The sequence below is a fragment of the Lepidothrix coronata genome, unplaced genomic scaffold (assembly GCF_001604755.1).
Source record: "Lepidothrix coronata isolate B3197 unplaced genomic scaffold, Lepidothrix_coronata-1.0 Scaffold14, whole genome shotgun sequence".
NCBI classification, from domain to species: Eukaryota; Metazoa; Chordata; class Aves; order Passeriformes; family Pipridae; genus Lepidothrix; species Lepidothrix coronata.
This window is the reverse complement of record NW_016690194.1, coordinates 7,669,462-7,695,136: the sequence shown is the minus strand read 5'-3', so window position 1 is coordinate 7,695,136 and position 25,675 is coordinate 7,669,462. Positions and strand designations below refer to the sequence as shown.

The 25,675-nt window shown below is 39.1% G+C and overlaps 1 protein-coding gene across 2 annotated transcripts in view; it reads left to right on the top strand.

Moving 5' to 3' along the window:
- The window catches only part of HAPLN1 (hyaluronan and proteoglycan link protein 1), a 53,542-nt gene that overhangs the window by 16,209 nt on the left and 11,658 nt on the right, over window positions 1-25,675 (top strand). Inside the window, exons 2-3 of one of the 2 annotated variants that reach the window (XM_017806047.1) lie at window positions 11,213-11,338; window positions 21,838-22,209. In XM_017806047.1, coding sequence (XP_017661536.1) covers window positions 11,239-11,338; window positions 21,838-22,209 — 472 coding nt within the window. In that variant the 5' untranslated portion in view covers window positions 11,213-11,238. Of the gene's footprint in view, window positions 1-11,212; window positions 11,339-21,834; window positions 22,210-25,675 lie in introns of both variants that reach the window. The other variant, XM_017806048.1, reaches the window with a different exon arrangement.

Below are 25,675 nucleotides of genomic sequence, written 5' to 3'. Positions count from 1 at the left end.
TATTAGCACATCAAAGGGAAAACCAATCCTTTTTGCATTATCAGCACTTTGGGGCAGGGAATGTCCCCTCAGACAGTTTTGGAGATGCCCTGTTTCCCCTGCTTTTCAGTCCTTCACCACAGGCCAGTTTTAACACCCCTGTTTGCAGTCAGTGAAGCTTATTATGGAAATTTTCCAGTTGCCTCTGAGACACATACTTGTGTGAAAGTATCAGTGAAGATATAGTGACTGAAAAAAAAAGAGCTTGAGAAGGGCCAAACTGTGTCAAGGTAAAAGTTTGCCTTGCCCTGTGTCCAGTGATCACCTGCACTAATTGCTCAGGGAAAGAATATATCTTTAAAAATAAAAAGTAAAAATGGGCAGGAAGAGTGTAAAATTATCTTGTGTTTCCAGTACCTTTGTAAGAGATCCCTGTTTCTGGTACAGGACTGTTCCCACCACCCTCTAGAGTGTGGCAGGAGTCCTTGTTTTAGCAGCACAGCTTCACCTCATGGATGAGGGTGTGGGTTGGGTGACGCTGTCTGGAGGGTGTTCAAAGGTGCTATTGAAATAATGTCTCTGGGGCTGAAATACCCTGCATAATCCCGAGGACATTAAAGCACCAAAAAAAGCCCTGCATTTATTCTGGATGACTGTAGAATTGCTGATCCCTGTAATTAACTTGGTTGAGTGGAACACTGAAAAAAGTAGGTGAATCCTATTCATTTAAACTGACATCTTTGAAACCCCATTGATTTTCAGCGTACCAGTGTTGTGGGCATTCTTGTTGTTGACTAAGCAAGGATATGGCCTTGTCTGGCTTAAACAAATCCATACAATCTCCTTGTTAACTGAGCTTTCCAATTCAGAGATTGTCAAGAAAACCTGTTGGTTTTTTTTTCTGAAACCTGCACAGGTTTACTTTACTTGAAAGAAAAGACCATAAGCCAGCAGATATTACTGGCAGCCAAAAATAAGTCTTAGAACAGTTCAATTAACAATTACGTGGATTTTTTTTTTAAATTATCTTCTGTTTCATGTCATATACCTATGAATTAAAACCAATCCTTAGACTTTGGTTCTCTCAGTCTCTATATTAGTATGTACTAAACTCAACTATCTCCTGTCTGTGGCTTTCCATACGTTCTTTTTCTTAATGTATACGTTATTTTTCTGATGCAGAATGTAAGTATTTCCTAGATATAGAACTTCAGTCACATCTTCCTACACCTGAACTTAAAATACAACGTACTTCTGTTATTGTACTCGGTGCACTAAACTACACAACTAAACTGCACACTCTGCAAGCTCCTTTGCTTACACAGCCTAAGAGAGTTTTGTTAACCATGATATGCTGCATCGTGATTTTATCAAGCAGTTGCAAATTATTCAGTTGATCTTAATTCTCTGTTTCACATTTTCTGAAATTTCCTCAAGCCCTTGTGCTTTTTCATTATGAGGGCATTAAACCAGGGAAAAGTGTTTGGAGGACCTCCTGCATTCTTTTTCATGTTTTGTCTTTGATTTACAAGTATGTGTTAAAATTATCTTTATTTTCACAACTTAACATCTCAAATCACTCTCAGTGGTCCAGAGTGGGGATGGAACTGCCATTTTGCTTGCTTTCTACCAAACCCCTGGAATGTGAGGGCTGACTTCTTCCCATTTTGCACATAACCACTGCAGCAGACAGAGAGAAACCTTCTGTATGACTAAGCATTTCAAGAGACAGACCATTAAGTCAGCCACATGTATCTCTATTTCATTTGCAGATATTTAATGACCTGTATCAGGCAGAACGGTGTTGCTATTAGAGCATGGAGTCCATTTAGGAAATTACTGGAGTCAGATAACCGTCAGAGTATTAAAAGCTGCTTTGAGGTATCTCTTGTAAGAAGTCCCAGTGATGAGAAAGGTGCTTTGCTACCAGTGATGAGTGTTACTGGGAGCATGTTTGTAGCTGTATGTGGATCAATAGGAAGCCCCATCTGATTGTATTGGATCATATCATTAATAGCAGGAACCAGGAGAGTCTGTGCCTGTCATAACAGGGAAGGAAAAAATTCTGCTTGAGATAAGAATCGATTAACCTAGTTATATTAAGGCTTTTGCCAAAAATTAGGTATCCAAGAACAAAAAAAAAGGGATCCCCTGTGTCATAATCTAGTCCTCTCCTGTCCACATTCCACTTCATCCCAGGCAGTTTTTCAAAGAGCAGGCAAGTTATGATTTAAAACTAGCTGTGTTTCTTTCCTCCATGCTAAAATGTGATTTAAAACTTGCTGTGTTTTTTTCCGTCATACTAAAATGTCTTCATGGAGGCTGTGACATTTTTCTACACCTTAAAATCATGTAATTTCCAGTCCGAACTTATTTACAGCCCCACTAGTTCTGTTCCCAAATCTTAGCTGAAATGTTCTTTTCCTCCTCTGACATTTACTCTGATGTATTTATAGAGAGCAACTATATCCCTCCTCAGCTGTATTTTGCCAGACTAACCAAGACAAGCTCTTTTGGTCTGTCTTTGTAAAATGGGTTTTCATTTTGTCTGATTGCCCCAACAAACCCTTGCCTGGATGTGTCATAATCTGAGCTACTCTCTTCTGATCCCAGGGGACCAGGGATGTGGGCAGAATGCCTGAAGATGTTGCCAGTGACATGGAGTGGGAAAAGAGATTGTCAAGGTGATGGAGATATGCAGTAGTCAGCCCAGCTCTTTGTTGCACCCTGGCAGCCCTGTTGCCAAAATTTCCATTTTCTGTTGCAGTCTTTCTGGAGACCATCAACCCAACCATCCACTTATTTTATGATTCCCTTCCTTGAACTCATCTGGTGATGCTCTGAGGTATAAATTTTGAGGTTTAGCACAACTGTGCCATCCACATTTTTTAAAAATCTTTGTCTCCTTTTATAATAGTCTCTTCCTTCTCTATCCTAAATGATAATTTCCCATTTTGCCTCTTCCTCTTGAATCCAGTAAATGTCTTTTTCTGATTCTGTTGCTGTTAAATTCCTTAGTTCAAAGTGCAGCACTGCAATCACTGTAAGTCAATATCTGCAACTGGTAGATATGCAGTCTGGACCTTTGAATGTAGAGTAATTTTTGGCACCTTTTTACATCTGACTGACCAAGGGTGTCATGCAAGTCTCTGTTATCATTACTGCAAACCAGAAAACAAAATTTTATTTGCTTTTAATAAATGATCGAGTGCATTTTTGAACTCAAAACAAAAAGTGGTTTTCAGACAATAGTTTGAATTTGTTGTATTCTCACTATTGTTGGTTGTTTTGAAAATCAAAATCAAATCAAACAAAAAGTGTATGCATAAGACTGAAGTGACATTGTTTAGTTTCATTAAAGTTTGAAAGGGTTGCCTTTATTTAGAAAGATTTTTTTTTACAAATACACACAATCTTAAAAAAGTTCACATGTTCTCAATAGAATTCAACTAATGAGATGTTAACTAAACAATCATATGACTCATCTGTTTTTCCAATGTTCTTAGGCTTAAGATACTGCAATGAAAAGATATTTAAGAAAAACGGGAGGAAACGTGTTACAAGTAGATATCTGCATGTTTATCTGTGTATATAGATGTGGACAGCCATCACAGGGAGCTTCAGAATGTGAAAATGTGTGCTGTTTTTAGTGATGGCCTTATGAAGAAGTCCCCTTCTGATCTAGACACTTACATATCTCATTACAGCAATGTGGCAGCTCCTTTCAGTTGTAAATATATTCATTTCCACAGTACCCTTTGAGCAACAGAAAATACGGTCATGGTGTCACTGACAGTGAGCTTAGAAATAGAAAACCAACCCTTTCCACCACTTCCACATTCCCTTCAAAGTCCTACACAAGGGGTAGAGGGGGCAGAGTTGAACCCATGTCACACAAAGTCTGAACTCATGGCATGACCTCTAGACCTTCCCCTTCTTTAGAATAACTGATCTCAGTAGCAAGTATGTTTTGCCATTGATTGCAGATAAATTCAGTTAAAGTATTGCTGAAAGAATTGTGCTTTTACAAGTGATCTCCATATGGCTTTGATCTGGCTACACCTGCAGCCAATTCTTTGTGACGTAATATCCAAAGAAAACTTATGTATCATTGCAGTAAGAAGCAGATGTTTGATGAAAACAGTGCTGTTGTAAAATTAAAGTGTTTACCTTCTCAGAGACAATGATTCAACAGGAACTTACACTGGCAATGTGGAACAGCAATTTAAAAATATGCAGAACACTATATCTCTGCTATTATTTCTTGAGGAAACTGAATAGCTTGTTAAAAGTCATTCTCAATGAGATTAAAAGTGCAAACAGGGCAATTCTCAGATGACAAAAAAAAAAAGGGGAGGACAGGACCAGGTTCTCATGGCTGGCTGGGCAAGGAGTCCTGTTTTATGCTTTGCACCAGGATCCATGACAAAAATGTTATACTTCCAGTAATTCCTTACAGCAGGCTGAAACCAGCTCCCACTCAGGAAGTCTGGCAGTGCATCTGTTCTCTCCCAGAGTGGCATCCTTAAAGGATATGAAAGCACTGTTAATGTTTTTAATTTTAATTTTTATATTGCTGGTACCGTCCTCTTAGCTGGCAAAAGGGAATGAGAACTCCATCAAATTTAATGTGGGACAGTCACAATGGAGATGTTGCACCTCCCCCTGATAAAACAAATATCATCTGGCCTATTCCATAGCTCATATTGTTATCATTTCATGGACTGTTTCCTAGCATTACCATTCATATAACTTTAAAAATATTTCCTGAGCGAAATGTCTAAAGACTAAATTTTAAGGGGCAATTAGATCATTTGATTTGAATGACTTATCAAAAAGCTTGAATAGGTTTAAAAACCAGCTGCCTGCAGTGACATGGAATTTCTACACTGAGTATCAGTAGGTGATTTTCCTAGCTTCTCTTGAATTCATTCTTTTTTGCCATATTTACAGAAAAGAAACTTTCCTTTGTCCTTATAGGAGGGGTTGTGTTTGGGGCTGATTTTGTTTTTCATGTGCAATAACAGATTTTCCACCAAGTTTGTGCATGTACTTGATAGAAAGTGGAGGAGACTTAGATTGTGTAGACGCATCTTTTAGATCTGCTTCAAAACATCATCATATTTTAAGTGGTTGAGAGCATGGAAGGTCTCTTGGGGGAGACACGGCTTGAGTTGCAGGAAGGATGAGCAACCATTCACCACAGAGAATTATGAAGTAAGTTTACTAGTTTAAAAACCTGTTTCTTGTCATCCTGGGCCCTGCATCTGATAGAGTTTAGAGGCAACAAATGTAGTACTGTTTTAGTACTTAGTAACGCGAATGTCCTAGAGCCTCTCTGCCCAAATGTCCCAGCCTGAATTAATTAAATGTGAAAATGATCCTAATTAAATAAATGTCAAAAAGCCAACTCACTTGGGTTGGCTTTGGGTAAATTCTTTGCTTTTTCTCTGTACACAAAAACCTCAAAAATTCTGTCTGACTGATCTAAAATGGTGCTTAGATTGGACTAAACATTCAGTTAAGAGCATGAAATCTAGCACTACAAGTTTAGATACAGAAAGTAGTTCAAATTCCCAAAAACAGGAAAAAGAAGAAGAAGAAGATACAATAAACAAGTTAAAAAAACAGATTTTAAGAACCTACCTAATTATATAAACTATATGAGATTTATTTTTTCAATTATATAAAGAAGACAGGCATCCAGCTTTCATTTACCTTTGGTAGAGTGACAGAACACTAGAAATTTAAAATGTTTGTGTCCCTGTAGAAATCCAAGGATCACAAAAAGAATGGGTAGAACTGGAAGCATCAATAAGTGAAAGTTAGAGAAGCAGAAAAAAACCCTGGCAGAACTTTCCCAAAGTGGGTGGCCTTGCAGAAATTATGCAGGGCATTGGGAAATATAACTCCCACCAAGAAAGTATCTTGAAGAAGAGGTTTAGGTGATAGTAATGGACCCAGAAAGCAGCAAGGTCCTGATGAAAAGCCAGTTTTGTAAATATGACCGAAAGGCAAGAAAAACGGAAGAGGGAGATCAAGTTATATAGTTCATTATTTAAAAAAACAAAAAACAAAACCAAAAAATCAAAATCAAAACCGAACAAGTAAATAAACAAAACTCCAACAAAACTAAGAAAGAAAACTACTCCAAGAACTGAGTAGTCTGTACTCCATCAGGGAGTCCTTACAGCACATTTTCTGTACTCCTGTTTGTATCCAACCTAGAGTACCAAATTTTCTAGCATTTAGTCCTAAAGCCAGACCACATGACCTTGGCTATACCCTATGAATAAAGTCAAAAGTACTGTTACCCTCCTGCATCTGGAATAAATTTCATATCTAATGCAAGGCAGACACTTCAAAAACCATTAAGACATTTTCTTTCTCTCTACAAGCAATTTATAAGCATTCTTCCCAGGGAATTAATAGTCTGCAGGGGGTTTCAGATGCCTTTGAATGGTCATGCTTCTTTTGCACTGAGCTGTTCTGCCCTGGGTTAGAGAACTGCTCTGACAACCTGCTCTCCAGACAGCAGCTGTCTGGACTTTGGATGGCCCCAAGTCTCACACAGCCTCACAAATTTCCAAATTACCTTAATTAATGAAGTGTCATGGGAGGAGCCCTTGGAAAGCCAGCTATAATTCATTCTAATAGAGAATGTAAACATCATCATTCTCATGCTACCAGTTGTTCTTTCTTCTTGCCGTAGCATCAGCAAAATTTCATATGTGGGAACCCTTCAGCTTACGGACCAGCCTGCTGGATCTGTCTTGCCATCATTCCATAGGCTGGGGGACTCTTTCACCAAGAAAAACTTGTTTTCCTAGCAAAATGAGTGAAAAACAGAATCCAGAGTAGATGGTGTAAGGGCAATCGTGACAAGAAGTGTATTTTCTTTTGATTTTGTGAACAGAGGTCTCAAGTCTGTAGCTGGAACTGAGTATCTTACTTTTGTCTTTGAAGAATGGAAGATCTTTGAAGGAGATAGGAGTAGTTACTCAAAGACAAAAATTATTAGACAAAAGGTATCCTGGGTCAGTTAAACACACACCTACCTTCCACCGACCACATTGGTTAGATATAAACTGATCTTAACAATAGTTTGGACTCCTAGTGAAAAGTAAATGTTTCATTTACAGACACAATAACTTAAGTGTCCACAATCTGTAGCCAAATTCCATTCTTATGGTTTGACTCAGCTGCCTCAAAATCCAAGTGTTTATCCTTGTCTCTGAAGTATGATCTTTAAGAGACTTGGGACAGACGAGAAATCTGTTTGATCAGCTAGATTGAAGTATTTTTCTCCAACTTCCCAGTTTTAGGAAAGGCTTTTGAAGAGAGTGAGTACTGCCTAGACTGGTCCTCCTACTATTGTGCTATCTACCATCAGTGTCTAAAGGCAAGAGACCCTTCATTACTGCAGCTGGCTCCATCTCCCTGAAAATACACATATTTTATTTCATTAGCATTAGTTTCTCTCTGCTTAATGCCAGTTCTCAGATGGATCAGAGCTCCACAGAGAGTGGGCTTGTAAAGGCTTATATTATACAGTAGGTTTGTGCATGGATGTGAATAGCCCAAAGATTTGGGGGCTGTTTCAATTATCAAAAGTGATTTTACTGATTCTGTTGCTTGGTTTAGATATCATTGCTCCCTGCCTTTACTGGCTTTATGAGTTAGATAAAATCCATTCTATGACAGTGTCAACAGCTGGAACATAGGATGTGATGGTTGTACCACCATATCCTCTTGTGCCATTGTGAGTTCAGGCAGTGAAAAGTGAAAAGTCCTTTCTTCTCAGGGGAACAAGCATCACATATATTAATATATTAGTATGTGATATAAGACAAAATTAACTCCTGTGAACAAAGGCATTCCACAACAAAGGCTATTGACTACTACCAGAGAGAGAATATTGAGTTAGGTGGACATTGTCTTCACACAGTGGATTCTCTCATATTCTGTAGCCAGAGAGTAGTTGCAGGAGTAAATAAGAAATATTTTATTAAGAACAGACATTGGTATGTAATGCTATTTTTCGGTATTCTGCCTTTCAGAGAAATGCCTGTCCCTTATGCAGTTGAATTACCTCATGGCATTCTGTTAATTTTTGGAACGTTATGTTAAATAATATTTAACACAAACATTGGTGTTTTACAACCTTTTAGTTTTGCCAGTAGTAGATGAATATGACTGGGTAAGTGTGACAAAATGGTAGTTAATGTCAAAATTTCAAATTGTGTGCGAGAATGGAGAGTTCTTGAGAATTTAAACACTGAAGGTACAGTGACCTTGAACACTTCCCTGAGCCTTGAAGTCTCCCTTTAAAAACCACTTCTCAGCTTCTATGTGTCCCTGTCCAGAGAAACAGGAGATTCATAAACTGCAGTAATTGAAACTAGTGTGAATTTCTTGAGTATGACTAATCATTACCATTTCTTACAAAAAAAAAAAAAAATCACTCTTCAGCCAAGATTTTATTAATTTTAATATGGAAACATCCACACCTATCGTGTCTCCCCTGACGTCTTCCCAGACTGCTGCAGAAATGGAGCTTTGGCTAGAACTGAGGATGTGAATTCCTCTGGCTAATTGCTTTTTGGATAATCCACAAAACACCAGGGGTCAGATTCTTGGCCTGGTAAAGTGTCTCTGGCTTGATGCCGTGGCTCCCATTGTGGGGAATCCCAGGAGAAGAGTGGTACAAGGTTGTAACTCACATCAGATACGCATATTTTCTCAGCTGCTGTTGCACTTGGCATAATCTGTGCCTATTAACAAATCTAAAGCACCACCATCTTGGGTATATTGCTCCAGAAAAACTACAGAATCAAATGTGTCAGTCTGTAACCATAAAGTTGATTTTGTCCATGTCTGTGGCATGAATGGTATAAAACTGTCCAGCTGCATCTAGGATATTTGAGGAAAAGGAAAAACAGATCTTCAAGTCATCACTGACCTACCTCTCATCCTGCCTGTGTGATGCTGTCACATAAACTCTGTAGGGTAACAGGGTATTTGCTTGAAGGTACAGGTAAATATCACTGAAAAGTATATCCTGCTGCCCTCAGTGCATCACACTCAACCTGAAACTATTTGTTCTGACAACCACCCCCTGATGGTGCTACATGGAGGAATTTCCCCCATGAGGGAGACTTTGACAAGGAAGGGAGGCTTATGTGGATTTCTCCATCCATGTAACCAGAAGGCAAATCTTACTCCTCAACAGAGCTTCACTCCCTGTGCATTTAGAGCTTGGTGGAGATGGGGATGCCGTCCCCAAGAAAGGTCATATAATGTGGTTATGTGACTATTTCTTTTCACTACTGCCACAGAAAAGAGCAGGTTTATGGTGAGAGGTAGAAGCCAAGTGTTAATGAGCAGTTAAAGCTCTCCCAGGGCAGTTCTGCAGAGCCCCTGTGGGCTTTGCTCCAACTCACTGGGCCCAGGAGAGAAAGAATTAGATAGGTAAATTAGATAAATATTAGTCAACAGCCAAAAAACATAGACCCCAAACCCAAAGCATTTTTGACTCTTGGAGGAAACACATGTGTGGCTGGTATGGGGTTTGTGAGTGACAGAGCAGTGTGTCTTTACCCCAGCATGTCCTGCCCTCCCAAGCAGCCAGGCCAGCAGTCTCTAGTGCAGGAGGAACACCCAGCTGCCTTTGTGTGACCCTTCAGACAGCCCAGGCTCGTTCTGGTGTGCTCTAGAGGGAGCCACATATGTCCTTGCTCTCCAGAATGGAGGTCACCAGCCTCTCAAGCTTTCCAGGAAAGAGGGAGTGGCCTTAAGTTACTGAGCGTGGACTACCTGGAAAACAGTGTGCAGGCAGCACTTGTGCTGCCTCTAGACACTCCACAGAAAGGATTAAGGGATGCTGAATTGGCTTTGATCTACCTCCCAAACTGGTTTTGAAGAAATGGAAGGGCAGGCAAGTAACAGGCATGTTCTGATATGAAAAAATGGCAATGACATTTCTGCATTTCAGTCTGTAGTAGGGGTTGGTTCATATTACAGTATTTGGATCTAGACTTGAAACAATTCACTGCTTGTTCTGTCTGGGGACAGGGACTGTTTGTGAAGCTCACACCTTGAATCCGGTTTTGGCTGAGTACCCTGCGTGTTTTATGTGTTTCTAAATCTGATAGAGAAAATGGGGGGGGAATTATCTCTGCATTAGAAAGTATATTAATAATGCTGCCATTATCTGATGATTGAGGGGAAAAAACCCCTAGTCTCTTGAAAGGCAAAGTTGGGAAATAGCTCTCTTTTATTTCAAGAAATAAGAGTAATGAAACGTATAGCTATAAAACACACAGCAGTCCAAACCCTCTACATAAAACCAACCTCTTGTATTTTATGCCTCCTTTTCTATATCAGGTCTTCATTTGCCTAATTACTTCTCAGAGGCTGGCAGAGATTTTCCCTGCAGCGCTGAGCTCTGCTGACTGCAGAGACCCTACCTGGCACGCTAAGTTAGTGCGTCAGTATTCTAGGCAGAAATGAATGAGAAATCAATCAGGGCAACTGCAGTGGCAGCATATACAACACTAACCTAACCCAACTTTGTGCATGGTTTCAAACATTTCATTGTGTAATTTAGGTATCTTTTAAGATGGTAAATGGATCTGAAATAAAATGGATCTTTCTAGTCAGCCTAGTAAATGTTTTGTCATCTTTACTACTTAGTTCAAGCAACCTTGCCACCCTGACAGTTAAGTTAAATTGCAGCCTTGATTGAAATGCCAAATCCTACAAGAAGGTTGTTTTAATCTTGAAAGTCTATCACCAGCAAGTTGCATCATGCAGTGGATATAGATACAGTGATACAGCTTTGATTGTTTTAATTGTATGTTCAGACCAGGTCTAGAGTAGGTCTGGAAAAGCAAAAGTACACCAGAACCTGTTTTGAAACGAAGATACTGCTCAGGTATGGTCTTGCAAGGAGTTTGGTTTAGGAATATTTGTCTGTGCACTCTCATTTTTTTGTGCTGTATTTCTGCACAGGCAGAGTTAAATATGGATTGCCAGTTTCATTTGATTAAAGTCCACAATAAAAGTGTAACCTTCACACCCAAAAAATTAGCAGATGTTCTAACATTCTTAGCTGAGTGGGTTAAATACGTTACAAACCCTCAGAAGATCACTGCTCTAACAAGTTGTGCAGTGCAACACTGTAAAGGTTTTCAAAAATTCACAAGCCTCCCCTTATGTGATGCCCTTACAGTGAAGAAGATTCTTTTGGCTTTAAAGATGAAGAATCTACTTTTTCTGGTGCTGATTTCTGTCTGCTGGGCTGAACCTCATCCTGACAAGTCCAGTCTGGAGCATGAACGAGTTGTTCACATTCAAGGTAAGGAAACACATGAGAAAATACCAGTATCTTCATGTTGTTGAGGGAGACAGAATAATATGCTTAATGATTCATAATTTATTATTTTTTTATGCTGCCACACTGTTTTTTAAGTATTATTATTGCTGATGACCAAACCTTTTCTTTTCTGGTACTGTTGCATTATTTTTACTCCTAAGGAAAGTAAAAAAAATGAAAATTGCACTGTTTAATAGCACTTAGTCAAAACCTTGCAAATATTAGTGAGTAAAGTACAGCATGATTTAAGACAAAGGCAAAAAGCATGCATTCTAAAGTAACAAGCAACTGCAGTGGGTTGAAATACTTAAGTTTATTGTGAAGTAGATTTGATTTTAAGACATCTGCCATACATAGTTCTTCACAGTACAGAAATTTATTGCTGTGTATTATTTAAAAAGGCTCAGCACATTTGAGATCATATTTTCACAATTTAAACCAGAAAAAAAAAAAGTAACTTACCCCAATACAAATGTGCCTTTCCTCATACCTTTAATTCACACTAAATATTATCCTGGCCTCCTGCACAATCCTGTTTGGTTCATGTTTGAATCCCAGAGCTTATAGCTGTGGCAGGATTTGAGTCTGCAGCAAAATGCAGCTGTTTTTTAAAGTCCCAGCTTCAGTCACTGAGGGTCATCCTCTATAAGAAAAAATAGGGGGTTTATGCTGTTAGGACAGGCAGAATGAACAGGATTTTCCTGCTTTCACTCCTGTGTTTCTCAGGGCTGGTTTAAATAAATTCTGCAAAATTAAGAAGCACAGAATTATTGTTCCCCCCACTCCCTCTCTCTTCAAAATTTGATTCTTTCTCTCAACAGCTGGCAAATTTTGTTATTTGAGTGTTTGTGGAAATATGAATTACCAAGGTCGAGCAGGTTACTGGGGAAGGCTGAGCATTTAAAAGTTCACAGGAGAGTCATAGAAGTTAAAGCTACCCTGCACTTATTAAAATAAGCACTGGGATTGTCAAGGTCAAACAAGGAATAAAAAGGAGGTGCCTTCCCTCTGAGTAAACTCTCAGGATGAAGGTCAAATGAATGTGTTAGATCAAAATGAAGACATACAACTGTTGTGAGATGATGAACATTTGATCCCCAGGGCAAATTTCAAATTAGACATCAATCTCTAATAAACATACATTTTGCCTTTCCTTTGTATAATGCAGCTTCTCTTCTCTGAACTTTATCTCTTTTGGAGGGTTAACTTAGTGGACTAGTCAGCAGTTCAGTGTAATTCACAAGTCATACATTCACTTATCAGCAACTCTTCAGCATGTGTACAGTGCAAGTGCCAAATAGTTCAAAACTGACAGAAGTTTCAAGATGGACCTTTCTCCCGGTCCATGGAAACTCACCTGTACCTCAGGAGTTTCTTCTTACAAGGAAAGCTGGATAAAGCCTTAAATTTGGGCTCTACCATAAGCTTTGTACATCATCGAGTTCAGGCTCTGAAATACACAGACCACAAATCAGAGAGAATAAAGCTGCTTGGGACTTGCCATTTTCACATGTACTTTTTGTTATTCCTCTCTGCATTGTGGAATTCCATCAGGGTTGGGATTCCTCCCTCCCCAAAGCTGCATAAACACAATATTCTACACCTGGAAATGGGCTGGAGGTCAGGGAACACTGTGGAACATATGTGTTGTAGCTTCATACAAAAGGTATTTTTTATCACATCAACAAGTCTGGCATCCCTCTCCTCATCTGAAATCCAAGAGATGTGTAGCTAGTCTCCTCCTGGATTGCATGCCTGGGAATACCTTGGAATTACAAAAGGTGTGGGTGAATGTTGTGTAGCTAATTCCTACATAGAAACGAAAGAGATTTCTGGAGGCAGTGAAGGAAACTCTCTTATATTCCCCATTCTTTACCTCATGTAATCTCCTGCAGGCTAAGTTTGATTTCATAAAAAAGGTTGATCAGATCTCCTGATTGCACCCGGCTTTTCTGGTATGAAAAATACTCTCCTAATTCTCCACGTTTATTGTATGGCCTTATGCTTCCCCTACTGTTGTTCTTTAGCTTCAAATAACACTTTGTCTTCTTTGATGTTCACTTTAAAATATTAATAACACCATATCCTCACAGCTATCATTTGAGTATACTTTTTCAAATTCTTCTCTAAGTGTATAACCTCCAGATTACAATTATAATTTGATATTGTAACCAGAAAATGTTAGCAGTTCATCTCTACACTGGTTCTTATTCAAATTCATATTCCTTGGGTGCACCCAGCCAGGATTTTATTCCAAATAAAATCTTTGGCTGCCTTTACTATTTTTGTTTTCCGGTAACAATGCATTGTTCTTCAGACCTTGGATCAAATTTGCATTCTTCCCACCTGCACTGCAATGCTGGTTAGTAATCTCTTGTGATAGACAGTATTTAGCAGTCAATGTCCCTCACTGTCACTTGCAACTAACAAGTAGAAGCTTTATATCAACAAGTCTTCATACTGGGGCTTAAAAATGTAGACTATACATTTCGTGTTAAATGTTATCATACTTTTTTCACCCTTCTTTCTTCGGACTTTCTAAATATCCACTCCCTTCCCTTCAGTGTTGTTTAATAGTCATGATTATTTTTTAAGGTAAAATTTAAGGTAAATTTAAGGTAAAATTAGTGGAAATATTAAAGACAGATATTATACAGGAGACAGTCCACTGGGCTTTCTCATGTATTGTCCATTATCACCCTGAGCTGTAGGCGATTGATATATCACATTTCCCTGGATTTATAAATTTATTTTTAGTATACAGCTGATATCAAACTAGTCTGACACCCCTTGGTAAGTATCTACTGTATTTTATCCCTCTTTCTGTACTTTGTATCTGTTCTTCAACAATTTCCCTTCAAAGATTGTTCTAAGGCCCTGTATGCTGTTAAGGTCGGACTAATCAGATTGTTAATAGTCGAATTACTTTTCTTACATGTATTTGTTATTTTACTGCCATGTAGAAATATATGGTACTGTCTTAAAGTGACAGATGAGGTCATACCTCTACCACCAGGTCTACCTACCCCAATTTGCTGTTCCTCCATTACTGTTAAAAACTCCTCCCATCTCTCTCAAACTTAGCATTTGTGAGTCAGAAGGAACTATTTCATAGACTGTATTGTTTTACCTCCCAACTTTTCACAATATTCCTTTCAGCTCATTTCCTCTGGCCCAATTGCTTTGTTTCTATCTTCTTTGGTTTTATTCCAATATTGAGGACAAAGTTTATAAAAATATCTTAAGGTGCATTTTATCTCACCTGTGACTGTATTTTCCTTGCTGAAGCCAGTGGTGGATTTCACGGTTTTGGTCAGGCTGCTCTGTTATCCCAGGCTGCCTGACCATATCCCCTTCCTCTGGTAGTTTGTCTGCATAAAAAAATCATTCTAGTTTCACTTTTTTTAGATAAAAAAGTGAGAGTACTGAATTTAAAGAAGATGTGTTGTCCCACTCACCCCAGAAAAACTCTGTGTGCCTTAGGGGGATACCAGTTCCACTCTTTAGAAAAAGTCATAATTGTAAATGAAGAAATCAGTGAATGAAAAAATGGGATTAAAGTATCCCCTAGCTACTTAAATGCCCACAACAAGAAAACACTGCTCTAAGCATATCAGTGCAATTAGAGACTCATATTTTCTTTTGAAGACAAGATTTTTGAAGGACTCTGTGACCCTTGAGAGAGGACAACTCTTCCCAGTGCTCACTTTGTGTATCTCCCTAAACTATTCATGGTGCCACTTGCTGACCAATTACCCAAAGAGGCAGAATACCCTTCACAGATAAGAGCATTCCTTCTGTGTGTGGCTGCTCTGCAACATAAGCAAAGTTGACCAAGACATTGCACTAATTGCTAAGTTAATTACCTGAGGCGAACCAGAGCCTAGAAATTACTCCAGTTTTTTCAGGTTTTAGAAATACAACAAGAAAGGGCGGCGATGAGAATACAAAGTTTGGTTTGAGAAGGATCAACATCTAAAATTTTAGCTTTTCTCTGGATATGAGACATTTGTATTATGCAGCATTTCTTTACCTTTGAGATACAAGAACACATCCCTTTGCCTATCAAGACCTCTGCATACACCACAAAAATGTGCCCACATGGAATGGATGGAAAACTTTCTAATACCATCCTATTGAAACAAACAATCCCAAAACACACACACACACACAAACAAAAATGTCAATTAATCAATAAAGAAGGAAAAATAATTGATTAACTTGTTCTGCATTATAATGAGCCCACTTCCCTTTTTACAAAACAGGCCAGCACTAACAGAGAGAAAGAAGCTTCACAGACTTTCTAGACTAGCCAAAAAAAAAAACATGATAAGAGATTAAATGCACTATTAAAATGACCTCTTAGACTAATTCTTGTCTTCCCAAGTTTTATGCTTTTCCACTTTCCTTTAGGCTTCCTTCCTTTGGCCCAGATTTCTGCATTTTTCCTTTTTTCAATGATTTTGTCTGTCACTTCTTTCCATTTTCTTGTCTTATCTTTTCCACTTAAAATTTCTTCATAGTTTTGTTGCCATTCAGGACAGTTTAGGTAACGCCATGATCCATTGTGCTTTCTCTTCTTGTAACTGAGCTGCTCCTTTGACATCCACACATCATGTTTTGCTCTACAGATTGTGGTCTGTTGCACCAGCAGGTGATAGAAATGACAGCAAAGAGCAGCCTCACCTCCTATTTTCATAGCGCTTTTATTAAAGGCATTCAGGATTGCATGTTCAGGATCAGACCTTAAGCAAGAGGTATCAGGATATTTGGGTTGTAAAATATTATTACAGCAGCAAAACTATTCACATGAAACATAAATTTAAATTATTAATTTGTCTTGTTTCATCAGTCTAATTCCATATTTTATATATATATATATATGTATATATATATATATATATAACTTAAAGTTAATTAAAGAACTGGAAAACCTCCTCAGCGTTTATGCGTAATATTTTGGTTTTGTCAGTCTTAATGCCACCCCTGAAGATTTACTCCTGTGCAGAGACATTATCATGATTTCTGTTCTGTTCTGCTCTGTGAGCCCTGAACTTCATGAAATTTATCTATACCAAAGCAAAACATACTTAAATTTTATTAGAGGCAATAATTTAGAGGAGCTGAAGTTTGTTATTTCCCTGATGGGTTTATGTGCTCTTAGGTCTCCCAGAAACATAAACTTGAGTTAATATGGCCTCTTTAACAGTTCCCCCCAACTTGTTACTCAAATTGAGTAGGTGGAATCTGCTAAAAAATGTTTTATCTCAATCTTGCAATGTCTTTGTTATAAAGACAGATTTCTTCTCTGTCATTTATAAAACAGGTATTTTTAGCTGTACTATTATTTGGAAACTGAAGTTTTTAACTAAGATTTATCTAATATCTCTCTTACCAATTAAACTTAAAAGGAATGTGTAGGGAGTATTCTGTCCTGTCAGATTAGAGGTAAGAATATGGAATTTGGAGCCCGGTTTTTTTTTTGTCATGGCACAATCAAAATGACATTCATCCTTGAGCCAAAAAAGAACAACTTTTACTAGTTTTACAGATGATATACAAAAGTTCTTACATTTTTTTTCCCAAAAACAACAGTAAAAAGTTAGTTAGTTAAAACACAGATAGAAAAAATGTGCGAGAAGTATGTGGAAAAAAGTGTGTGTGTAATTCTTACTCATGTTCTTCCCTCAGGATTCTCTGAATAATAGATCCATATACAACAATATCAATAATGCGTTTTCTTTAGATATTATAGCAAGTGGGAATTATTGTTATCACATAAATTATTTATGGCTGTTACGTAAGCATGTTAGGATCACAAGATGCCAGTCCTATGGGAAGAGTGAGGATATTTTAGCATGAGAGTTATGCTCAAGACCCTGGTAACACCACAGGAAAGCAAGAAACAACTCTGTGTTTATTTAAAGTAGAATGGCAAACAATATTATCAACCTAAGGGCTTGCTAACAGTGGGAACCTTTAGGCAATACATTATCTGACAAAACATATCTATGATGTGACCTTATGATTTTTTTTTCCCCTGTAAAAATGCGTGTCTTGTTCTCTACTACCACTTTTTAAGTTGTTCCATTAAAATGTGGGAATAATCAAGTTTCGTAGCCAGGTCAGCATAAACTTGTGGACATTACTGGTGGATAAAGTGGATAAGGCTATTTGCCAAGGGTTGTGGTGTGACCCATTCCCTCTGCCCCACATTGTGTTCTTGGCCTTACAAACCTGGCTCGCTATCCTTCTTGAGTACAGAAGCCAGTTAAGAGGGAAAAATTAAAAAGGGAAAAAGAAGAAAACTGCACAACAAAGAAAAACCCAAAACCAAACCAAAACCAACCCGCTCAAACAATAATAAAAAAACCTGGCCCAACCCAAAAGTCACTACTGAAAAGACAAAAAAAAATATCTTAAAATGTGTCCAGCACTAAAATTTGGAACTAAACCAATAAGCCAAGGAAATAGAAAGGGAGAGGATAGAACGGGTGGACAGTTTGCTGCTGCAGTGCCTCATTACTTAAGGCTGTAAGATACCCTTTCACCTGCAGTATATACCTGTTTGATTTGGCACCACTGAGTTACAGCAAAGGAAGTTTTTAAGTAACTTTTCATCTGTGGGACACAGTTTTTCCCTGGGAAAGCAGCTCCCAGAGTTGCGTGTTATCCTGCACAGCTGGACATCTTCTACAGCTTGGACAAGCTCTCTTTTAGCTGGCTTGGCTGTATCTGCATTGTGCTGCCTTCGTCATCCATCTAATTGCACCACAAGAATTAACTAAAGGCCACAGCCTGTCAGAATCCATAGTAGGGAAGCAGGAGTGGAAAAATACAGCAAATTAGTCACCAGTGGTGCCTAGTCCTGTTTTAACAGCTTAGTTATTGCCTGTCTTACAATGCAAAACATGCCTGGAAGGGTGAAAGCCCGACCTGGGAAACCTTTCTCATCCTGCTTCTGCCCTTGGAGCTGAAACCAGAGCCAATCACCAGGCTGTTGCCACCCCTGGTTCCCAAGAGAAGGAGCAGCTGGAAGTTTCATAGGACCGTTTGTCCACCCTCTGAGGCTCTGAAGTGGCCAAGCCAGTGGTCTGCCTTGTCTCCAGCAAGGATCCAAACCATCCTGTTGCAGACAGCTCCTGTTAAAGAGGTTAAAACCTCTTTAATTTGGGGTTTTCAGAGCTTACAGTTTTTTGGCCATTCACCTTATAAACTCTGATGCTACTTGTAGGGAAAAAGAACCGTTATCTTCCTCAAGTGACGTGCTAGACTCTGTGACAACACTCACGTGTCCCATGCCTTTCCTTCTTGTTGTCTTTGTTTAGATATTCCTGCCATTTAGAAGCAAAAATAATTTTATTCAGGAGGCAGAGACTTGTCAGAAACACCATGAGGAAATCAGTCAGGGAGCTACTCTGACAACCCTTCAAAAAAGTGTTAACTCCATCTTCCATGACCAGATCACAACAAATAGTTCTCATTGTATTAAGGATGCCAGGAAGTAGGAGTCATTACTCATTTGAGCTTACTTTCACAGCAGTAAGCCAGAGAGCTGCATCCAGAGTGTTAAACATATTGTAAATTAAGAGATTCTGGTTTGCTCTGTCTTTGGTTTGTTATGATTTGATGTTTTGTTTTTTTTAATTCATCAACTCCAGGAAGACCAAGACCATTCTTTTTGCCACACTCCCAAAAATGTGCAGTTAGGTCAATTTGGCCCTGCTTCTGACTGGCTATGGCACAATAATGACCTCTTGGCCTCTTGCCAAACCCCAGTCATCTCATTTTTAATCGTGAATCCCTGCTGTTTGCATATCCTCTAGCCCAAAGAGAAGCTATGCATCATTCCCCAGTCTGATATTTTCTTTGCCTCGAAAGCCAGAGATTCTTCCTCACCTCCTACATCTGGGAGCAGCAGCAATATAATTCTCTGCCAGAAGGGCACATCATCTCATTTTGTGTAAAAAAGAACTGGCTTTTATAATACTCGAGGGCACAGGCATATTTCAAGTGTTGCATCTCCCTTGGAGTCTCCAGGGACTTGAGAGATGATCTGCAATGAGAAAAGTCGGGTTTTCCTCTCCTTTCCCAGGTTGTGATCAGGTAATGGCTGTTGCAAAGGGCCAGAAGAGCTGGGAAACACCACCCCGTTAGGATGCTGACAATGGAATCAGAGATGACAGTGCTCTAGGCAGATCTCCATGCCTTGCTGACAGAGGAGAGCTGTTGTTAGAAAGACAGAGCATTAGCAGCCTGAGTCAGACTCTCCCTCCTGCTAATATGTATTAACTTGACCATTCCAGTATGAAAGACCCAACACAGTTGAGCTCTTATTCAGATTTCTCGGTAATAAGCACCCCAAAGCATAACATTTCTCCTCCCAAGGTGTACAGGAGTCTGTGGAATGTCTTTGTCCCCAAGGAAACAGGAAAATTCACAGAAAAACTGTGCTGGCTGTCTTCACTTTCCTCCTTCTCCTCCTCCTGTGGAAACTGTTGGTAACACTTTCCATGGTGCCTTGCCTCACCTCTCTCCTTGAATGCTTTCCTCTGAAAGGGGGAAGATGGGTTATTGGAGCAGTCCTAAGCCTCTGGGAAGAAAGGCAGTGGGAAAGAAAACCAGTTATATGTGGCTGCAGGGGATCTGCTCTGCAGCAATGATTTTTCACTAGGCAGGAAGGCCACTCATCCTAGTAAAACACCTTTCAGTGATCCAGCTTGTTCATTCTTGAGGAAGCTGGGGCCTTGTCCCACACAGGCAATAGAAATGCTCCTGACACAGCACCTCCTGACAAAGAGCTATACCTTTGGCATACCTGCTTTTCCTTAAGCAGGTGCACATTTGGACAAAGAAAGATTGTCTTTGCAATTATCACTCCTGAATGTGTTTGTATAACCATAAAATACTGCATTACCCTGGTGTCCCCTTTGCTACTTGGTGTAGTTAGTGTGGACAGGGAGTGAAATCCATCTGAGGCTGCAATTTAGGTGAATATATTATTCAGCTGCAGACCTGTCAAGAAAGCTCAGAAGCCTGGGACTGTCTGAAGATACTTATGAGCTACAGATCTGAACATCTCCCTTTAACCCCTGAAGCTGTGGACACACCAGCAGAAAATTGCTGCTGGCCTTCACAGGATCATCCTCTCAGCGGCCTCTACTTCTGGGAGCTTATCCCAAATGTTTTTTCCTGAATTTAGAGAGAGCCAGACTGAACGTCAGAGCCAGGAATCACATTTCTAAGCAGTTATAGTTACTTGCTGAAGGCACATGGGGGATTGCAAAGTCTTTCTTCACAACCTGTTAACGCAGACTGTTTCCCCAGTGAGCTGATTCATTGCTGGTTTCAGTCAATGTCTCAGTGGTTGAGGGCAGCAACACCAACAGAATCACTGAGCTTGCTGAATCAGTTTTGCAAACTTTGCATGAGTTGAAAGGCAAGAGTTACCAAAAGTTCCCACTTTTGGACACTTCTGCTGACTGCCACATGAAATCTGCATTTCCCAGAGTTTTCCCTGTAAAAACCCCAGAGACTCAGGATTGGAAGCGAGCACCTGCTCCAGCTGCCTGTCATAAGTGTAATAATTTCACAGAGCAACATCTGCTGTAGTGACCTAGTAGGGAGAAGGAAAGCAGGAAGTCTGGGGTGAGAAGAAGAGCCAGAGCCAGACAGTTAAATACAGGTTTGAGTGAAAAGTGAGATCAAAATATCAGAGATAAAATAGTGATGAGTAGGAAGGAAATCAGAAAAAACAGATGAGGAAAAACCAAGTTGAGATGATGAAGAAAGTGGGCAACAGAGGATCAGATTTTACATTTGAAGATAAACTGAACTTCCTTACTCTGGTCAGAAGAGGAAATCATGCTCAAGAGTTAGAATAAAATACAAATAGAAAATGTCTAAAATATTTATTTAAGAATTATGCTGACACTTTTCATCAATATAAATAATGTTGTTTGGTACTGTGATGGTTTTTCTGATTTCTGAGTGGGATTCACTGCATCCCAGACTGTGAGGAGGTTTATATGCTGTTGCCTGAATAAGCTGAGTCCATGGAGAAAAATTAAATAATGAAAAAAAATATACAGCATTGAGACACAGCTCTTGAACAACCCACAGGAAAACACGGAAAGTTTGTGTGGAGCCTTTTATGGATGATGACATTCATCCATCAGCTATACAACTCTGTAAATATATTTACACAACTCCATCTTCATGACTGTGGGGTGTATAGGATGGCCTCTGCCTGTGTGGGGTAGGCACAGACATATTTGCAGCTAAGTAAATAATTATTTACAACTCGTTTACCCATGCTTCTACTGCATAGGTAGAAAATGACTCCAGACCTAATGACCCTGCAGACCTAATGTATAACATAGCTGATGATTGTTATGGCATTGATCACAGCCATTTTGTAAAAGGAAAACTAATTCTTGGGGGGGGTGTTTTCCCTTGTTCTTCTCCTTGAATCCCAGCAGAAAATGGACCCCGTCTACTTGTGGTAGCAGAACAAGCCAAAATCTTCTCTCATCGGGGTGGCAATATCACACTGCCATGTAAATTCTACCATGAACACACATCAACAGCTGGCTCAGAAGCCCACAAAATCCGGGTCAAGTGGACCAAACTCACCTATGATTACCTCAAGGAACTGGATGTTTTTGTGGCCATGGGGCACCACAGGAAGAGCTACGGGAGCTACCATGGGAGGGTGTTCCTGAGGGAGAGCAGTGAGAATGATGCCTCCCTTGTAATCACAAACATAATGCTGGAGGACTACGGGAGGTACAAGTGTGAGGTGATCGAGGGACTGGAGGATGACACGGCAGTGGTGACTCTGAATCTGGAAGGTAGGTACCACCTGAGTTATACCCTACGTCAGATTTACACTGTGTTAAATACCTGATTTATTATTTTTTTTCCTCCTTGTTCTGCTGATATTGTATTATCAGTGATAACAGCAAGCTGAGGAGCAGAATTCACTATGCTCTGGGGAATCAGCCCATGACAACAATCATAAATTAGAAGAACATTAGAGCTGCTCTAATTTATGCAAGCCTACAGCATATTCAGCTTCCAGTGGGACTTTTTGTAAGAGGAGCCAAAAAAGAATGAGCAAACATAGTGTGAAGAACTCCACATGTTTTTAATTTGCTCCTGTCATTTTGTAGAAGTCACTGGATCTTTTTACCTAGGCAAAATTACATTAAATTTTCCCCTAATGGTAATTTTACAAAACTTCAGGACATTTTAAATTATCAAGCAAATACAAATCTTTCTTGCAAAGATGAAAAAGTAGTTATCCAGAGACAATGGGTTTGGCTTTTTCCATCCTTGCACTGATGCAAAATAGATCTGTATTGTCTGTCAAGACAACTCCTACGTGTAGTCTCTAGGCATTTCCCTCAGCAATATTCTTGAAAACAGTAGAGCATAAATCATTTGAAAAATTAGGGAAATAGGTTCAAAGAGCACCAAAAATTCAACTTGCCTTCCTTCTTGTGAAATTCAGATAAGTGTTATGTGTTTCAATGTATATAAATGTGTTTCGCCTTTTTTTTCCCCAAAGCACTGCATTTAACACAGGAGTAAACTACAAGTTTCATGAAGACACATCACTTATACTTACCTTGCCAGAGGGATCCTTATAGAAAAGGAAAGGAGAGCTTGGTACAAATGCTAGTGCACACACAAGAAATCTGTATCTGAAAGGCAATATTTGATTGATTCTAGAGTAAGAAAGAAATGAGGAATCTTTACTGCATAGAGTAAGGCCAGTGAAAAAAAAAAGGAGACTTTCTACCCTTTTTACTGGTGGTGTTTTGTAATACAGCAGCAGCCCACTGGATACAAGGTCAGGGTTCCTCCTCCGAAATAAGAAATTCATAAGGATAGGAGGAATGATATTTCTTCAGCCAAGTATGGCCCAATCTACACTCAAAGGAAAATTTATGTATTTTAACTAGTGTCTGGCTAACACAAGATTTAAAAGATTTTTGTCAAACATGGGAAAGACATATAACTGTTCCTTTCTGACATTATGGAGTGATGTTTCTTACACTGGCAGGAGCATCTCCTTTGCAAAACCTCATGGTAAAACTTAACCTTTCAAGTGAGATAAGAGCAGGGAGAGTGTCAGTCCTGCTTATGTCAACTAAATCCAGTGATTCTAGGTCTATAGTACACTGCAGTTTCCTAATAAAATGGTGAGTATTAAAATGTACTAATATTACAATGGATATATATATAGCTGATGGAATATATCCCTCTGTTTGCATGGCACTGTGCTTATTTTTTTAAGTCATCTGCAACTTTACATAGTGCTGGCATCAAATACATTAATTTAATGTATTTGAGCAAATTTGAACAAAAATTAAAATATATATCAGCCCATTCCAACATTCTATGTCTGCTGTAAATAATCAGGTTAATCTCACAGTGGAAGGATTTGCATCAATAGCCTGATGTCCTGAGATGGTGGCCTTAAGGATGTTAATTGAGAGCAACACAATGCCATTTACATACAGGAATGCCCACTAGCAGTGCAGAGCAGCTGATGACTCCCATGTGAGGTCCCTGTACAAGCAGCACAGCTTTGGCTTGGTGGAAGCATGTTCATGTATCAATATGAAGATTGTTGACCTCTACCTCACTGGACCTTTTTTCTTCTCCCCCTGTTGTGGTGCTTTATTCTTACTAGATTTGAAGGCCTTCTGGGATTGTCATTAAATTAACTGTTCATTATAGCTAAGTACATTTAGCTTTGAAAAAATGTTGGAACTAGATCCAATCTGTGTTTGTTACATTTTTGTTTTATGTTTTCTTCACTGTTATTTAATACAGAATACAGAATTTCCTCCTCCCCCCACTACTGAGGCAGTGCTGCCTACCAGCAAAAGCTCAGAACTAGAATTCACTGCAGTTTTACACAACCAGTAGCTTTAAGAACAATTCAGTCATGTCACGATTATCATCTTGTTTGTAGCCTGAAGTACAAGGACTGATCTAAGTGCAGGAGGGTTGGGCTGGGCCCAGGAGCTGCATGTGTCAAGTACTGCAGAAAGCAGAACATTCTCTACATTGACCTCCTCATCAAAGCCATTTTCTCTCTGAAATGGTCTTAATCCTCTCCTGCACATAAAAAAAATGGATCATGAGTTTTACACTCTCTGTTAAATATTCTGAAAGTCAAATACTTCACAAATTAAAAGGTCTCCAAGGGCAGGCATTCCTGTCAAAAGTCATAAGGAAAGAAAGAATTCTCAGCTTACATTACATTTCATTTATGATGATGTTTTACTGTCCTACACTAAATTTTCTTTATGTTAATGCTTTTCTAGTTTACTTTCTTGCGAATGCTTGGCACTGTAATGAATCTCACTACATCACAGTGGTATGTTTGGCTTCCCAGGCACATGAAAGCTCCAGCACTGTCTCTCAGGTGTATTCCTCAGGCACAGGTTGAGTGTATTATTCCTTCGTGAGATCCATGGGAGAGGTGACAAAGAAAGCGATACAAAGCTAAACTGCTAAAGGCAAATTTTTATTCTATTAAACATTTAATAGTTTCTGTCTTCAGAGAGAGGTGATGACTGAACACACTAAGATTGCAATACAGGCTATAAAATAATTACTTTTTACATCCAACACTGACAGAAATATGAAGATCTAGATAGAGTCTTCAAAACCTCTGTAGAAAGCATATTCTAGATAGAAGTTAACTCTTTGTGTAGCTCTCCATGAACCAAAACCCATCAGCATTTATGATCTTGCTTAGAGGTATGTTAGCCTTTATATCCAAGGGAGAAAAAAAAAGGCATCCCTTTCAAAACCAGGCTTTGTAGTTCGAAATAGCTCAAACAAATCCATAAGCTTCATATAAACAAATTTTTACAAACTGTCAAAACAGTTATTTTCTAAAGTAGTTATTTGGTCTTCAGGTCACTAAAGCAAAGGGGAATTCAAAGCTGAAGCCAATATGAAACCAACTCCATGCTCTCAAGAGCAGGAAAAATCAGATTTAGCCTAATACTGTATGTCGTATTTGTTTCTTCTGTGTGTTGCTGTTACATTCATGCACAAAAAATATTCTCTGGGTGATAATCTGTTCTACTCTGTTGAAAAACTGGTTTTATGAGACACACTTTGTTGATCCCTAGAACAGAGCAAAAACTCTTGCAAAAACCAGCTGGGGGTTGACAAGAGTAAGTCATGACAGACTGACAGTAATTTCTTCTGTGACAGGGTAACAAGTCCTTGCAGACACAGCTGTGTTTGCACATGCTGTGGGAAATGGTCCTTGAAAGATGCAGGAGA